This window comes from Alligator mississippiensis, chromosome 2, assembly GCF_030867095.1.
Source record: "Alligator mississippiensis isolate rAllMis1 chromosome 2, rAllMis1, whole genome shotgun sequence".
NCBI lineage: Eukaryota > Metazoa > Chordata > Crocodylia > Alligatoridae > Alligator > Alligator mississippiensis.
The window spans coordinates 217,933,869-217,952,826 of record NC_081825.1 but is presented as its reverse complement, the minus strand read 5'-3'; the positions used below and the strand labels follow the sequence as shown (position 1 = coordinate 217,952,826).

The window sequence follows — 18,958 nt, the reverse complement described above, 5'->3', positions numbered from 1 at the left end:
AATTGACCCGATGCCTTTTCTGGGCACATGCTGAGCTTGGCACAGGGGCACAGCAAGTTGAAAGTAAATTGCTGTTTTTTGTTTTGGTTTTTTGTTTTGTTGGGGGTTGTTTGTTTGGGGGGGGGGGCGTTCACGTCTGGTAAGCAGCTTTTAAAACACAAAACCAGAATACGATCACCATTTTATAAAACTTGTAAGTCAAAACGGATAAAATAATTTCGTTCCTTACAACTGGACAGCACACGTAGAGTCCAGTCAAATCAGGGCCCCATTGTCCTAGACCATGTTTAGATGCACAAAACTGCTCCCAGCCCACTCTTTCCACTGCTTAAATCAAAGGCCTCCACCCTTGAAGTGTATTTTTTTATGAAAATTGAAGGGGAGGGAAAAGAAATATAATCTGAAGTCCATATGAAAATATTTTTTGAGCTATTATCAGCAATGACCTCATCCTTTGACAAATGACCTTAACCTGCTCAAGATAAGTTAATCTCACCATTATTTTGGCCAATACACCATCATCATTTGACTCCATAGTAACCACTGCTTTGTCCGTTTCAATTTCACACAATGCATCTCCAGCATTCACAGCTTCTCCTGAAAAATAAAATATAAAAAACCCAAGCTGTTTGCTTTCAAAACTTTTTAACTCTTTGTAAAATGAAGATAAACATATTGAAACATCCTCCTAAACATTTATTTGGCTAGCAGTTTTCCCAACATTGAAAAGGACTGTTAAAAAAATACCTTAAATATTAATAATCCTATACTTTGGGATTTCTGGATAAAAATCCCAATTTAAAACAAAGCAGTAATATCATTAATTAAGGCTCAAGTATATACCTTGGGGGTATGATCTGAGAGATAGTATGCACTTGAGTGACTTTTCCAAGGTCCTGGGCAATTGGCAGCACAGCCAAGAACATAATCTGTAGTCCTTATTTCCTGCCTTTTACATTAGTTGCTAGCTATCGACTAAAAAAGGTAATAAACAATTATAAAATAGGCAAGCATCATTGCTTGTTGACAAGCATAAAGTTGGATTACTAGCAAGGAATGGAAGAAGAAATACTTCTCTAGACATCAAACATGATAAGAGATATGCAAAATAAAACCTTAACAAAAAAAATATTTAGAAAGAACGTCTTGAAGTTTATTTCCTCAGTCTCTTACGGGAGTGAGAGCAAATCAGGCCTTTCAAAAATACGCATAATTTATTAAATGACAATATGTATGTGTGTTTATGGAGATCTATCCATCTGTGCATTCACCAAACTAGTCTAAACTTGATCACTTTATAGTACGCTTTTTCCTCTCCTTTTGAATAGACACATGCATGTCTGCTACTGCATGATAACAGCCTCATAAAGTTGGATTCTTTTGACAGATGAATGCTGACTGGATGCCTAACATTAAACTAAATTATAGTGGTAACCTTGAAGCTCTTGAAAGGTTCGGTCTAAAACAGAAGATTATATTTTTTTTTACTGAAATAGAAAAGGAACAAAAAGACAATTATGTATATCAGATTTGTGCGTTCTGTATTTTTAATATACAACAACATTATTGTAACATTCTCCCTAGCACAGTAAGTGAAGAGACAGTGGCTTTTTTTTTTTTTTTTGGGGGGGGGGGGGAGTTTACACTTTTTATTTCCACTTCTATCCTTCGAAGTGCTTAAACATCAGAGAAATTACTACAGTTTACAATCTGTGCTTGTATGAGCAATACATATGTCTCTGTCAATATTATTTCTTGTGTTACAAGTACTCAGAGAGACCGGATATATAGCTTTGCTGACCTTTGCTCAAGAAAAGAGCTGCTACTCAAGCCTCAGCCAAATATTTATTTCCAAAGACCAAAGTGCTTGCCTTGTGGGAACCCTGAGGTGAGAAAGGATGGCCAATTTCTTGGTCCTTTCAAATATATGTGGAATATAACATCTGACTATAATTTAAAAAGCTGCACTGGAAGCAGGATTAGGAACCAACTCCTTCAACTCTAAATCAGTGGTATAATTCTGTTAGCGGACTGATTTTTGTGGTTTGTTACAGTACCCGAGACAGCTGGGTAACTACTTACTACATTTAAGAAATTCGTCTTAGCTGAGCCAATTGTGCCCAATACAGTTGAGGGGAAGCACATGACAACACTGACTTTCCCCCATCTTTGTATATCTCTTCCCCAATCTAGGGTCAGCCTGTGGCCATTTCAGACTTTAGTGCTACTTCAAAGCAGTCGCACAAACTACACTCTACAGTGACAACTGCAGGAGCACACATTACTAAGGCACAGTAACAATGCAGCCTCATCTGCTTCAATACACCTGCTATCCTGTAGCCATCTAAGCCATTGTAATGTATGCGGTACTCCTGTGCACTTCGGGAATCACTAAAGAAACTGTTTAAACTGGCTCTTTTCACCTCTTTCCCTATGATACTGGCACCAAGCAGGCATAAAGCTGCAGCGAATTTGATCCAATATACAGTTATAGAAGCAAAATAGTCTTTATAAACCCCTGCCACTGTTTCAGTAAGTCAGTTCAGTGAGTAGGACTGTGGTCTCTCTCAGTGGAGACTAGCAACTTAATATTAAGTAGCAGGTGACCAATATAATGCCAAATAGAATGCAGCTTTCCAAACAAGGAACATTGGAAACCAGCAATTTGGTTGAAAACATCTTATTCCCAATACTTTCTAACAGAAAATCTAATCCATGGCATCGTAAAATTGTTCATCTGGCACTTCTCTATGCAACAAGTAATATTGTTATACTTAAGAAACTTTTAAAAACCTTACTTTTATTGATTACAGGTAGTTCATAGTGGGTACTTCTACACGTGCCATTCATTTGACATGATAAACTCCGGCACAGCTTGCACTTTAATGGCACACGTAGATGCTCAAATTGCCGCGGTCCAGGGCGCACGTGCAGATGCTCTCCGAGTCAGGACAGAGCTGGTAGGCAAACTGGGGGTCATCCATGGGCTCCAGGAGGTGGCTTTGGGTGGTGAAGGGGCTGGCTGGGGCACGAGAGTATTGTACCTCAGTGTGTGGAGCCATAGGGTTGGGCAACAGGCAGATGTCTGGCCCCCCCACTGTCTGGGTCAGCGTTTACACTTGCATTTAGGTGGTTATTTTCACTGCGGTAACATAGAACTGTCCTGGACAGTACTATGTTGGCTTCGCAAGAAACTCTTCAGTAAATTAAATCACAAAAAGGAAGCCTGTAAGAAGTGTAAACTTGGACAAACAATTAGGGAGGAGTACACAAGTACTGCTCAGGCGTGCAGGGATGAAGTCAGGAAGGCCAAAGTGTAACTGGAGTTGCAGCTAGCAAGGGAAGTGAAGGGTAGCAAGAAAGGTTTCTACAAGTATGTCAGTAAGAAGAAGAAGATCAGGGAAAGTGTGGGTCCCTTACTGAATTGAGGAGGCAACCTAGTGACAGAGGATGCAGAAAAGTCTGAAGTACTCAATGCCTTTTTCACCTCAGTCTTCACAGGCAAGGTCAGCACCCAGACTACTGCACCTGGCAGCAGTTTGGGGATGAGGTGAGCAGTCAACAGTGGTGAAAAAACAGGTTAGGGACTATGTAGAAAAGCTGGACATACTCAAGTCCACAGGGCCAGATGGGATGCACCTGAGGGTGCTAAGGGAATTGGCTGATGTGATTGCAGAGCCACTGGCCACCATCTCTGAAAACTCATGGGGATCGAGAGAGGTCCCAGATGATTGAAGAAGGGCAAACATAGTGTCCATATTTAAGAAATGGGAAAAGGAGGATCCAGGGAACTAAAGACCAGTCAGTCTCACCTCAGTCCCTGGAAAAATCATGGAGCAGATCCTCAAGGAATCCACTTCTAAGTACTTGAAGGAGAAGATGATTAGAAACAATCAGCATGGATTCACCAAGGGCAAGTCATGCCTGACCAACAAGATTTTCTTCTATGACTGGCTCTGTAGATGCAGGGAGACCAGTGATGTGGTATACCTTGGATTTTAGCAAGGCTTTTGATACGGTCTCCCACAACATTCTCACAGGCAAGCTAAGGAAGTAGGAGCTGGATAAAGGGGTCCTGGGGCTGGTTTTATTCAATATCTTCATCAATAGCCTGGAAGATGGCATAGAGTGCACCCTCAGCAAGTCTGCAGATAATATTAAGCTGGGGGGAGATTAGCAGATGCATGACAAACGGGTCCAGCAAGGTGATGCTTCCCCTCTATGCGGCACTGGTCAGGCCATAGTGGGAGTACTGCATCCAATTTTGAGCGCCGCACACTTCAAGAGGGATGCAGAGAATCTCGAGAGGATTCAGAGGAGGGCTACTTGTACGGTCAGTGGCCTGCAGGCAAGGCCCTACAAGGAGAGACCAAGGGACCTAGATGTCTTCGGGCTTTACAAGAGTGAACAAGTTAAGAGGCTGTGACTTGGTGGACTACACAGTCCGGTGGGTGGTGAATTGGCTGGACGGTTGCACCCAGAGAGTCGTGGTGGATGGGTCGGTTTCGACCTGGAAGGGTGTGGGCAGTAGGGTCCCACAGGACTCGGTCCTTGGACACATACTCTTTAATGTCTTCATCAGCGACTTGGACAAGGGAGTGAAGTGTACTCTGTCCAAGTTTGCAGGTGGCACAAAGCTATGGGGAGAAGTGGACACGCCGGAGGGCAGGGAACAGCTGCAGGCAGACCTGGATAGGTTGGACAAGTGGGCAGAAAACAACAGAATGCAGTTCAACAAGGGGGGTCGGACTTGATGATCTATTGAGGTCCCTTCCGACCCTAACATCTATGAATCTATAAGGAGAAATGCGAAGTGCTGCACCTAGGGAGGAAAAACGTCCAGCACACCTACAACCTAGGGAATGACCTGCTGGGTGACACGGAAGTGGAAAGGGATCTTGGAGTCCTAGTGGACTCCAAGATGAACATGAGTCAGCAGTGTGACAAAGCCATCAGAAAAGCCAATGGCACTTTATCGTGCATCCGCAGATGCATGACGAATAGATCCAAGGAGGTGATACTTCCCCGCTATCAGGCGCTGGTCAGACCACAGTTGGAGTACTGCATGCAATTCTGGGTGCCGCAATTCAAGAGGGATGCGGAAAACCTGGAGAGGGTCCAGAGAAGGGCCACTCGTATGGTTAAGGGCCTGCAGACCAAGCCCTACAAGGACAGACTAGAGAACCTGGACCTTTTCAGCCTCCACAAGAGAAGGCTCAGAGGCGACCTTGTGGCTGTCTATAAGTTCATCACGGGGCACAGAAGGGAATTGGTGAGTTTTTATTCACCAAGGCGCCCCCAGGGATTACAAGAAATAACGGCCACAAGCTAGCAGAGAGCGGATTTAGATTGGACATTAGGAAGAACTTCTTCACAGTTAGAGTGGCCAAGGTCTGGAACGGGCTCCCAAGGAAGGTGGTGCTCTCCCCTACCCTGGGGGTCTTCAAGAGGAGGTTAGATAAGCATCTAGCTGGGTCATCTAGACTCAGCATTCTTTCCTGCCTATGCAGGGGGTCGGACTCGATGATCTATTGAGGTCCCTTCCGACCCTAACATCTATGAATCTATGAAGAGAATGCTGAGAGGTGATCTTATGGCTGCCTATAAATTCATCAGCGGAAGGCAGCAGAGTATAGGAAATGCTCTATTTACTAGGGACACAAATTGATGGAGAGCAGATTTAGGTTGGACATTAGGAAGAACTTCTTCACAGTAAGGGTTGCCAGAATCTGGAATGGGCTTCCAAGGGAGATGGTGCTCTCCCCTATCTTGGGGGTCTTCAAGAGAAGACTGTACAAGCACTTAGCTGGGGTCGTCTGACCACAGTGCTTTCCTGACCAGGGCAGGGGGGTCGGACTCGATGACCTACTGTAGTCCCTTCCGACTCTAACATCTATGAATCTATGGGGGGAGCATTAGATACGCTGGAGGGTAGGGCTAGGATTCAGAGACCTCAGCAAACTGGAGGACTGGACCAAAAGAAATCTCATGAGGTTGGAGGACAAGTGCAAAGTCCTGTACTTAGGACAGAACAATCCCATGCCCCAGTACAGGCCAGGCTGACTGGGTAGGCACCAGCTCTGCAGAAAAGGACCTGGAGGTTAGTGGACAATAAGCTGAATGTGAACCAACAATGCACACTTGTCACCAAGAAAGCTAACAGGATACTGGGCTGCATTGGTAGGAATGCTGTCAGCTGATCAAGGGAAGTGATTATTTCTCTCTAATTCAGTGCTGGTAAGGCCACATCTGGAGTACTGTGTTCAGTTTTAGTTTCCCCACTACAAAAAGGAGGTTGACAAATTGGAGAGAGTCCTGCGGAGGGCAACAGAAATGGCAAGGGGGCTGGGGCACATGACTTCTGGGGAGAAGCTGAGGGAAGTGGGCTTATTTCATCTGGAGAAGAAAAGACAGAGGGGATTTAATAGCAGCCTTCAACTCCCTGAAGGGTAGTTCAAAAGAGGATGGAGCTAGGCTATTCTCAGTGGTGGCAGATGACAGAACAAGGAGCAATGGTCTCAAGTTACAGCAAGAGAAGGTTAGGCTGATATTAGGAAGAACTTCTCACTAGAAGGGTAGTCAAACAATGGAACAGGTTACCCAGAGAGGTTGTGGACTCTCCATCCTTGGAGATTTTAAGACCTGGCTAGACAAAGCCTTCGCTGGGATGATCTAGTTGGGGATGGACCTGCTTTGAGCAGGGGGGGTGAACTAGGTGACCTTCTAAAGTCCCTTCCAACCCTAATTTTCTATTATTTTATGTTACTACAGCCAAAATTAGTTTGTTGCCATTTAATAGCACTGCAGATGTAGACTGTGATGCTTTACTCTCTTGCAAATTAATCTTGGAATTCAGAAAATTAATAAACTATTGCACAGTTAAGTGCATATGTAGATGCACCTGGTGTTCGTTAGTTTAAAGATACGGAAGAGGTGCCACAGCTCACTTCATCAAATACTAGCATATGACATCCAACAGCATCCTGTTACATAGCATCTGATTAAGTGAGCTGTGGTTCATAAAAGCTTATGCATCTCTGATCCTAATTAGAATGAGCAATTAGAATCTCTATTACAGTTGAGTTATTCCTCTGAACCTAAGTTAGGTCATCATATCTGATTGTGGTTCAGTATTTGCTATATAATGAAATGGTGGTCTCAGTCCTGTTACTGAGTGGACTGCCCCTCCATTGATGCCATCTCTGTAGATTAAAAACCTGACTAACTATGGAGACTAAACTCTCTTCTGCTTCTCTAAAGATGGGCTGAGTTATTCACGGGGAATCATCAAGCACTGATCCCTATTCTACTCTGCCCAAAATAATCAAAGGATTTTAGTCTCTAGAGCTGTCAATCTGTCATTTTTCAGCAGCACTAAATTCATACATAATAAATACAAGTTTAAAAATAAAAGTGGTGGTATTTTTATTCAACTGACTTCATTACCCAAAGGAACCAAAATGAAGCAGCATTAACAATGAGAAAGAAACAGTAAAACCATCTATTAACAAGATGCTTTTTTTCTTCTGCTGTAGTCAAATCTTCTGTCTCTCCTGTGTAATTTTAAAAACAAAGATCATATATTTACATTTAAAAAGCAGAAACAGTATTCAGAAAAATGTTCTAATGACCCCTGCTGGTGGCATGGGGGAAATGAATAGGCAACACAATAGGCTTGCCTTTCCAGGCTTTTGTCTTTTCATTTACTTCAAAACACTGTGGTAAGAGCAGTTCGTTTTATCAAATAAAAGATCAGTAATAATGTGCCATTAGCCATCTCTCTCTTAGTCACTGTCAAATGATGCTTTTACGATTATCCCTTACTGGTGGTAAAGACACAAGTAGCATCACGCCCATCTTTTCTCCTCTCAAAAATCTACTTATCATTTTACACGGTTAGCTTCCACACTGCTAGATAAATAACACTTATGAGCACTAAATATGGCAAAAGATGCACCAAATGAGCTAATGATCCCACTCAGAATTTTTAAAAAGAAAACAGCAACACAGTAAACAAAATGGTGCAATTGTTTCTCTCTCAGATAGACCCACAATTAAGAATTGCTTTCAGAGATTTGTCAAAGAAAACACAACAGGGAATGAAACAGATTTCTGAAACAGCGATAGAGGAAATGACAAAGACCTCAACAAAGAGACATAAAAACTGAAGAAGCAGAAGATTTATTTAACTTAAAACTGTAATTAAAAACCACTGTGTTTAGAAAAGTAAACTGCTACAGAGTATGGGAAGGTAGGATTACAAAGCATTTGAGGTTGCTTTCATTGTCTCTGCCTGACCTGGGGCAAATCTTTCAACTTTGTGGAGCCTCATTTCATCTTATCAATGAAATGGGTATAATTATATTTACTTAATTCCCAAAGATATTACTATGAGCCCTTATTTTATGAAAATATTGTATGACCCTAAGAGAAAAGATGCCAAAAAGGCAAAGAATGTTATTTGTCAAAAAAACAAGCAACCCCCCCCCCCCCCAAAAAAAAAAACCAACCTAAAATATAAATACTTATTTCTCAAGAACAAACAACTTATTCCATCAGGAACAGTGTGCATATTCAAAGTACACAAAGTGTGCATATTCAAGCCCCCATCTTTTTTGCATAAGAGACTCTAATCCTAGTGCAAGATCAAATTTCCATAGCAGTCTTAATCCTACTTGAGAGGGAAGTCACAACCTCTAGTTTGCTTTAGGACAACAGTTTTCAAAGTTAATAAAAATCTTTAGGAGGCAAAATGTAAGATGACTTATTGCCACCTTTATGATTCCTACCTATGGTTCATAACAAATTCGAGACTACCTGCACTCCATCAATAAATTCAGAGTCCAACTTTAGCCTTAATTTTCAATAGCTCTAGAGAAGAGAGCGCTAAAAAAAATTAACGTTTCTTGATGACAGAGTACAGGCCAGTGGTTCTTCCAACTCAACCTATGCAACTAGATCACTTTCATTTATAGCTGATCTATGCGAAGACAGAAAATGCTGCAGAGGCCATTCGTCTAGCAACTCCAACTCATTCTAAAAGTCAATTACTTCTCAGGTGTCTCAGAGTTCAGAGACCAGGAGATAAATGAAGACCCAAAATACCTTTTCTTGCAAAGTTAATTAAAGCTCATGGTTTTCAGAAATTGGACTTTTTCTGATTTAGAAATAGGACTATAAGACAAATATAAGTTGCCCCATCAGCTTTAAAAATAGACTATCATTTAATTATTAAGGATGTCAGCCTGGAATAGCTATGACAAGAGTCTTTTTAATTTACTAGAAAAGAAACCTAAGGAGTTCATACCAAAATAGAAGGTAACATTTTGTCCCCAGTCACAAGGACCCTAATTCCCAACAGTGCAGAGAATCCACTAGTACAGCACGTTAGAGAAGCTATAGGTAACAACACTTCTGAAAACCATGCCTAATGCATCAGAAAAGGTGTTACTCAAACTGCAGCCCCAATCAACTGGCCATGGAAACCATCTTGTTTTAAAGCTAGAAGGAACATTTTAGAGCATGGTTTTTCAACCTTCTTGGGTGAGTGTAACTCCGGCGGCTGGATGCAGAGCAGTGTACACCCGCTGGCCAGACATGGAGTGGGGTAGAGCGTACGCACCCCTGGATGACAACCCCTTTTTTAGAGAAGCAGGATGATATAGATAGGATATAGTGCAACAAGGGAGCACCCCCAAAATGACTCTGCCCTTACAAAATGGTTCACGGAATGACTTGGAAAACTAGTGCAGCATTTTACAGCAATTGTGATTTTATATCATTTTCTCTCACCTTCCTTTTTCAGCCATTTTACAATATTTCCTTCTTCCATTGTAGGAGACAGTGCAGGCATGAAAATTTTAACAGCAGAAGTACCTGAAAAACAAAACATGGGTAAAGTAAAACATCTATTTTTCACACCAATGCTATTGGTGTGATAAATGTTGTTCATATCCAATAATCTAGGCCAGGGGTTTTCAACCTTGTTTAATAAGTGTACCCCCAGTGGCCGGACATGGACCGGGGGGCAGGGGAGGCGTGGTACGCAGCTGGATAAAAAGCAGTGACAGTGCAGGGTGGTGGGTGGTGGTGTGCGAGCTTCTCCCCCCCCCCCCCCCCCCGTCCGGCCAGCCAGGCAGCACCTGTGCAACCCACAGAAGGACGCTGCCGCTGCACCCCTCCCCTCCTGGCTCCTGGGAGGTGGCAGTGTGCAGGGTCGTGGGCGGAGGCACTCCGTCCCTGCCTGCCCACACATACCCCCTAGGGCCTTCCCAAGACAACCCTCTAATGTAAGCCAAATACATTCTCAACCTAGCAACAAACCAGGTGGATACATTGTGCAAATCTCAAAGACAGCTGAACAGACAATTTAGTAAGTGGAAACCTTTTATACATTACTCGTATACACCTACACACAAGTGTCAACATGCACTGTAGGTAAAAATCTAAAGAACACAGGATTTAATTAAGAGAGTCCATTCTACTGATTTTGTTATGAAGACAAGTGAACCTATACAGATCTTTATATTTGTTTAAAAAATACGTAGAATTTCAGGCAAATTGAACTCAGTGTCTGTTAAGGAAAAATATGTAATAAACTCATGGCAGCAGCATTCATAGATTCATAGATGTTAGGGTCGGAAGGGACCTCAATAGATCATCGAGTCCGACCCCCTGCATAGGCAGGAAAGAGTGCTGAGTCTAGATGACCCCAGCTAGATGCATATCCAACCTCCTCTTGAAGACCCCCAGGGTAGGGGAGAGTACCACCTCCCTTGGGAGCCCGTTCCAGACCTTGGCCACTCATTGAAAATCTTCAGATAGTCATACTGCCTCAGCTTTGGTTCAATTAGTTTTAGAAGTGACCTTCAACTAGAATCTGGTCTAGCTATATTAAAAAAATAAATACAACACTGACATCATTTTAAGCTCCCTTCAACTCAGTTTGAGGTATAATATAGCACTTTTCAGATGAAACATGAGCAAAATGAAATTTCTCATAGGCTTTCCCCAATCTAGCTCTGAAGAGGGAAAAAAAACAACAACAACAACAAAAATCAATAATTTGTATGGGAATCAAGCTGTCAGGAGAGCTACAGTGCAAGGGAAGGGAGAAATGCTACCACAACTAATAAATAAGCATTAGACAAGAATGGCAGATTTTATAACATCATATCCAACCATTTAATAGCAAGCTCAGGAATTTAAAAAATAAACAAACTAACAAACTTCTAGGGGCCCTAAAAGTCCAATTCAAAATCTGATGCCATAATCAACAGATCATCTTTTGTGAACTTGCATGCCATTAAGTTACACCCAAGACCAAGTTATAATCTTACACCAAATAAAGGTAAACTAAAGCTTTTCAGGTGTCGGGACTGAACAGAAGAGTCCAAGACTGTGTCAAATGGCAAAATAATATGAGATACGGAAGACATGCCCAGATGATCTCTCCAGTGAACCAGGTGTAGAAAAAAAGATCAACACTCTGAGATCCCTGCCAATGTGAGCTGTGAAGAAAGTTTCTTCCTAGTTCCCCATCTAGTGATCACCACAATGCTGAGTACAAGTAAAACCCACCAGGCAGATATCTAGGACACCCTGTACCATCTGAGTGCACTGGCCCCATCTCACAGAGTGTCCCCATGCAAGGTCAAATACACAAGATATACCTGCCCAATTGTGCATGGGGATGGAAATGAATTCCTACCTGACCACTCCAAGTGACTAGGAGAAACCCTGATGCATGAGATTTGATTATAGTCATTGCCTTAATGCAGAGATGGAAATACTGTAAGTATGTGGAGGACAACTGAGGCAATTTTTTGCCCTCCCAAAACTCATGAAGAAAAGAGATAAAGGGGCTCAGGCGCTCAAATTCCAAGGCCAAAAAAAGACCACAACCATCAAGACTGATCCTTCCACGTATACAATACACAGGAGCTGCAGAACTTTTCCCCAGAGATGGATTAACGGAGGGGTAGGTGATTATTTGATGTTTCAGTGAGCTGTTGCAGGCTGGGAGGTGGAGGGAGAGGAGGTGATATGGCATGGTACAGTGGGGGGGTTGGGGAAGGACACACAATTAGTCCCACCCAGCCCTGGCCCATCCACTCCGCACCCACTTCCAGGGTGCTAGACAAAGCAGGCGGGTGGAGTCTCCATGGAGACTGGACTGGGACCCTTGTGGACAGGGCATGCTCAGCAGGACAGATGGCTCACCCGGACAGAGCTGTGATCCACTCCCAGCATGCAATGGGTGCAGATTCCACAAGCAAGGCACACCCAGGGAGTAGATCGCTGCTTTACCCCAGGCCCTGGCCCCAGCCCCATCAGCCCCAGGGCGCTACTCCCTGCCCACCTGTGGCCTCATCCCATCCACCCGGCCAAGTACACCCTGCCTGCAGGAGTCCTGGGCTAGTCTCCCTGGAGACCCCACCCACCTGCCCACTCCATCCAGCACTTCTAGCAATGGTTGCATGGCAGATGGGCTGGGTCCACCAGTGGCAACACTGGCAGCAGCAGCTAAAAGGAGCTACTGCCATGGGTGCTGTTGGGAAGCTGAGTCCAGCCACCACACTGCCCCTGTCCTGTCATGCACCCAGGGGTTGGCAGGACTGGCCACACGCACCCTGGCCCAAGCTGCACCCTGCGCCTGGCCCAGGTGGGGCCAAGGGACCTGCCACGGGCCAGATAAAGTCCTTTGGCAGGCTGGATCTAGCCTGCAGGCCATATTTTGCCCATCCCTGGATTAAAGCATTTATTTTAAAAATATATCTAGTATTGTTTTAAAAACTGAAAGGAGGCAAATACACCAACTCCCTTGATAAGCTGCTCCAATGTTTAATTCCTCCCTCTGCTAGGAAACTGAACAGATTAGTAAGAGCTATCCATGCTGAAAATGCTATCTTCACTTTAAAACGGGTGGATAGATATCTGGCTGGGGTATTATGATCCCAGCACTCATTCCTGCCCGGGGCAGGGGGTTGGACTTAATGATCTGTTCAGGTCCCTTCCAACCCTAGAAACTATGAAACATTATTGCCCTATGGGTTAATATGGTTAAGATCCCCAAAAAAGGAAAGAGAAGGGAACAGAATTAAAGAATGCATGAAGAAATGATCCAAGGGAGTATAAAATATAATAAATCTACCCTCCTTCTGAATTTTTTTAGCATTTATAACTTATATAAGTCTAAAATAGTCCATTTTAGTGTCATACGGTCATAGAAGAGGAAATTACTACTCTGGAAAAAAAATAGGCATTCTGCCATTAATATTTAATATCTTAGGTATAGCTTTTCAACCTCTCTGTATAGTATGGGTTTTTTTGCTGCAATGTTTCCAATTTATATTAAAGATTTAGCAAGCCTGGAAGCTACAATGATCTTGTCATTTCAACGTGCAGAGCATAGAAAAGAGGGTTCATTTATTCCCCAAGGTCTTTACAGATCTACACCCTAGGGGTCATGCTCCCTTCCCCATACAAACTGGAGAAGCAAGTGGAATTTATACATGGTTCATTTCCCAAAAGGTTTATAGCACAGAAATGTAGATCCATTTGCTCTGTCCTTCTACTGCCAAGTTCATTATCTCCTGCTCCAAACCAGTTACAAAAACTGACCTCTCCTTGCTGGAACACTTAGATAATTGTAGGTTTATTGTTCATTATTTTCACAACTGAAAACCGTGTTCACGGAATATTACTGATCAAGTTGTTGTGCGTGTTGGTTTTAGCTGCATAGACCGGAAAAAAAGAATCTTTGCTTTTTCTGATCAAGATCCCTAATGCATGGGGAAAAAATTATCCTGGAAATATCTATAGCAGTTTGCAAAGGATTTGTGAAAAAAAGTTTTCAGAACATGGATTCATAACTTTCCTTGTGCAAGTCTTTTTTTTTTTTTGTGTTATATGCTTGAGACACCTATAGAGATGCATTTGAAATATGTTACGATATGTAGAACTGGCTCCAGTTCTAACAGCTGGTTCAGAAACAGCAGTCAAACGATTAAGTCAAATTCAGAATAGGAGTAAAGCATTGTAATGAAATTAATGCAACTGAAAATCTGTCATGTCATTAATCTTAACTGGTGAAGGGAAGAAGAAAGTTAATTCTGAAAAGGGAAAGAAGGTGCTAAATTAGAATGTACCTGGGCAGAAGAGCTCAAGATATTCAGGGTGGGAATTCTTTCCTCACTATCAAATTAAGATGATCGGAGTCATAAGGATTCACATAGTTAAGATCCCAGAAAAAGAAAGGTTGCGATTAAGATGTGAATATACAGTTTAAAGGTTCTCTGAAAAGCAGAGATCTGTAGCTTTCCAATGATAGATAGCAGTCACTTCTACACATGGTGACTCACAAATACCAGATATTAGAATTCTCTTCTCCAATGGATCAGAAATGCCAGCACACACAGGCACAATTCCAAGGTTTAACAGTAAATCCTAGACACACTTCTCCCTTGCGGAATATTAGTAATTCCCATTGATTTGACATACTCTGCCAGTCGCTAGGCCAGTGCTTCCCGAACTTTTCCTTAGCATGACCCAATTTCTTCAGCATGACCCCATTTCCTCAGTATGAACCCCTCACTCCCAACCCACAGCTCCCCACACCCATGACTTCATCTGCTGATGTTGCGATCCCATTTGGGCTCATGACCCATAGTTTGAGGACTGCTGCGCTAGGCTGAAAGAAGAAAGGATCCAGGCAGTGCAGCACAGATCAAGGAAGACAAAATGCAGTGGGTGGTGAACTGAAGTAAAGGGAGGATTCCCAAAGCTCATTTAACTGGTCCCTAGATTCCAAAATGTTAAGGATAAATGATTAAATAAATATAAGCAGACCATCTAGCTATGTAAACAGACACACTCTTCATTTCCAGTACCTTAACATTAACATCATGAAAGTCAGTTAAAGGGATGCTGCCAACTTAAATCACATTCGTTTGATATGATGCACCAAGTGCATGCAAATATATATGTTAGTGGGACGGATGCAGTGGTCCCTAGATGAAGTGTTAGGACCACATTACACAAGAGATTTTCTATGGTTCTATGAGATTACCAATTATAACCATTATGAGCATCTAGAGCATAGTGAAAAGCACCTGTACCTTTTTCATTACATTCCATGTACAAAATCCTGTGACTAGCCAATTTCATTGTTCTCCTGTCATCTTTCCTTCTGGCTGAAAAAGGGTCTTTGCTCCCTGGCAGGCATTACAAGTAACATACAATTAAACTGGTTAAAGTGTAAAGCAACTATTAGGCCCGTGCAAAGCAGCAAGTATTTGCTTCAGATTTGGCTGATTCAGAGGGACAGCGATTCAATTTGGTGATTCGAATCACTGTCCCGATTCGATTCGGATGATTCGGATCCAGAGATCTGGCAGCGTTTTGGAGATTTGACCATAGACTATACAGCAGCAGTCCTTCGACAATGCTGGACACAGCTGCCTCCAGCTGGTAAGTCTCTTGTGGTGGGCAGAGGTGGGAGGGAAGGGGTGTGGAAAGGCAGATCAACGCCCCCACAGCGAGGGAGGGATTGGGGCTGGGACAAGCTGCCCAGCTGGGGCGGGGGGGCATGGGACTCAGGGAGGGGGCTCCTGCCACCAAGCACCACTGTGCGCCACCGGTCCAGGAGCTGCTCTTCCAACAGCTCTTGCCACCAGTCCAGGAGAGCATGGGAGCAGGCACGTGCCCCTGGATCTGCGTGGGGCGGGCTGGGCCAGGCTAAGCTCTGGATGGGCAGCAGAAGGTGCTGGGAAACGGGGGCTATGTCCTCCTGCCGCTCACCCAGCCAGGCGCAGAGATGCAGGACAGTGCCGCTGCACTGCCTTGGACAAGCGGTGCGCAGCAGTGGAAGCCACTCCAGCCTTCCCACAGCTCCTGGACCAGCAGCACGCAGTGGTGAGAGCCCCCCTCCCTGAGTCCCGCACCACCTCTGCCCCAGCTGTGCAGCTTCTCCCACGCCCAATCCCTCCCTCGCTGTGGGGGTGTTGATCTGCCTCCCCCTCTCCCCCCCCCACGCCCCTTCCAACCTCCTTACGTCCACCACAGCAGACTTTGTCCAGCATCAAGGACTACTGCCTGTATAGCCAAATTTCTGAATTGGTGCTGAATCTCTCCGAATCAATTCGGAGGCTTCCAATTCAATTTGGACCTTTTAATGGGTCTCCTGATTTGATGCAGATTCGGAGATTCGGCTGCCGAATCAAGCCGAATTGCCTCCAAATCAAATCGACTACCAAAGCATTGCACATCTCTAGCCGCTGTATGTTCACACAATTAGCAGCACAACAGAACAGGAAGTAAGCCACAGAACTATTACACAAAAACATGTAATAATTTGGGAGTGGTTTCCATCACACTTCAAATTGAATGCATGGCATGGTGGACCAAACTATGGGCTCTAACTGGTCCCGGTGCAGTCCCTAACTTGTCAGTTGATTGTCAGCTGGCTCCAGGACTGTACTGAGGCTCAAACTGGTGTGGTCTCTACCAGCCAATTAGCTAATTGTCAGCAACAGTAGGACTCTGCAGCCTTAGTGCATTCTTCATTCTGCCAATGATCAGCTGATTGTAGGTTGGCAGGGATTACACCAGGGCTGAAGCCCCAGTGCAGTTCTGATCTAACCAATGATCAGCTGATTGTCAGCAGGTAGGGACACACTGGAGCTGGTATGATCCCTGGTGTGGTCCCAATCCTGGTGACAATCAGATGATCATCGGCAAGGTCCCCAACCACACTGGTGCTCAAACTGGTCACAGAGAGTCCCCAGAACTAACTGACAACAGCATCTGGCTTTCAACTCACCAGTGCAAGGTGACTCTGGGATTATGATTCCAGGCCCTTGCGCAAACAGAATATGATCCCCAATCCCAAAAATCACAGGTGTGATTCTTGGGATTAGAACTCATCTCACCTTTAAATGAATGTCTGTCAGTAGCTTCAAACATCATACCTCCACAGGAACAGGAAAAACTTGATAGGAAAAAAAAGGAACTCTGCATTCCGAGGCCCCTGCAGGGACTGCTAGAAGCAGAGAAGGAGCTGGCAGGCTCTGACCCGACCGCTGCTCCCTCTATCCCAGTAGTGTCAAATTCACCTCGTCTCAGGCCAGATCCGGACTGCAAGGTTCCTTACATAAAGACATGGCAGTAGCAACTCTCACTGTGGCTCAGAATATGCGGTGGTGAAAGCAGCAGCTCCAGATCTGACCTGGGGCATGCAGCAGTGACTCCAGTCCCTGCTGTACGTCCTGTGCCCCAGCCAGAGCTGCAGAAACCAGTACAAGGCCCACAGTGAGAACCAGCAACCAGGGAAATAGGACCACAGCAGTATCAAAATGTGAAGTGACCAAAGGATAACCGAAGCTTTAATCAGCCCTTATGTACCCTCCTGCTGCCAAATGCCATGTCTATCAGGGCCTGAGGGCCCCTGACTCTGCAGCGTGCCACGCTCCAAACTTCCAGTGGCCTACCAGTAGTCAGGCAAGTTAGACAGAGCAGCTCTATGGGACAGATCCAGCTTGCAGGGCGTGTGTTTGACACCCCTTCTTTATCCCACATACAAACAATACATTGTACTTTTACAGCACTTTCATCTAGAAATGTAAAGTGTTTTACAAAGTTGGGTTAAATCCTGTTTTCATATTACAAATGGAGAAGCTGAGGCAAAATGAGATTAAATGATTTGCCTGAAGGCACAGAGCAAGCCAGTGACAGAGGTGGGAATAAAACCCAGACCACCCAACTTAAAGTCTCATGATCTAGTCGATAAACAAAACTCTAACTAAAATAACTTCTATACCCCAAGCTTTTTATTTAGCATACAGGAAGCACTTCATTCCATTACAAGACCATCAAAACTGTGTGTGTGTGGATTTAAAAATTGTAGGTAGGGAAACTTGAGGGAACTGGGCTTCCTATTAAGATTTAAGAAAGACGTTAGAAATAGGATTTGGAAGGTTCTCTTTTTGCTAGGATGCTGAATATCATTATGATTTGCCGGCTGCAAGGTTTAAGTACTAAGGCTAACATTAGCTGGAAGGTATCTAACTCTAATCTATTTTACTGCCAAACATAATGTGCACAATATTTGTATGTAATTATCTCTGATGAGCTTATCCTATTCTGGGACAGAAACATCTGGCTTCAAGGTTCTGTGAACAATCCCTCCAGACCTATATGATCTGCACAAAAAAGCTGATGTTAGAACATAAAGCATTATGATGGGTTTCCAGGTGAATAGTTTAAAAGCAAATACTGCAAAATAAATCTAGTGATAAACAGAAACAGTTTATTGCTAGAATGCAGGGTAGCATATAGCAAATACATCAAGAGCCATCATTAAAAAAAAAAAAAATCAGCATTTACTAAGCTACTAAATGGTGGCATCTGAGATACTGAAATCTTTCCCCCAGTGAAGTTACTTTATAATTTAAATATTTGCATACCTGTGCTGTGCAACTGTTCATACATGTTTTTCTAAAACCAGCAACTCCTGTACATGGCACAAAGCTGATGTGCACCATTTAAAACAGCTTTCCCAAATTCTACTTACATCACTAAGTAAGTAATTTTGAAAGCAAGTATAATTAGTGTTTGCATCAGCAGTAGCCGAAGGAGAGTCACACAACTACTCCTAAATTGGTGAGCTTTACATCAAGGATTGTGTGTTTTGCATTTGGACAGATGCAGGGGTAGAATAAGGGAAGATTTAAAGAAAGAAAGAAAGAAAGAAAGAAAGCCTTTTTTTTTTTTTTTTTTTTTACTTTTAAGAGGCATTTAATTCCAGGGAGGGTGACAAATCAGGGCCAGTAGAGAGTATGTACAGGTTGGCCCGAACACCTGGGCCTCTCGGACATGGCCTGGGCTCATGGCCTGCAAGGCCTGCCCGTACACTCTAGACTAAAAAAAACACAGTGAACAAAAGGACTATTTACATATT

At 43.6% G+C, this 18,958-nt stretch overlaps 1 protein-coding gene across 1 annotated transcript in view; it reads right to left on the bottom strand.

The window, feature by feature from the left end:
- Positions 1 to 18,958, bottom strand: part of PDHX (pyruvate dehydrogenase complex component X) — a 114,738-nt gene that overhangs the window by 83,289 nt on the left and 12,491 nt on the right. The window contains exons 2-3 of the mRNA XM_006257993.4: positions 9,793 to 9,876; positions 497 to 597 (exon numbers count right to left, since the gene is read on the bottom strand). Coding sequence (XP_006258055.3) covers positions 497 to 597; positions 9,793 to 9,876 — 185 coding nt within the window. The remainder of the gene's footprint in view (positions 1 to 496; positions 598 to 9,792; positions 9,877 to 18,958) is intronic.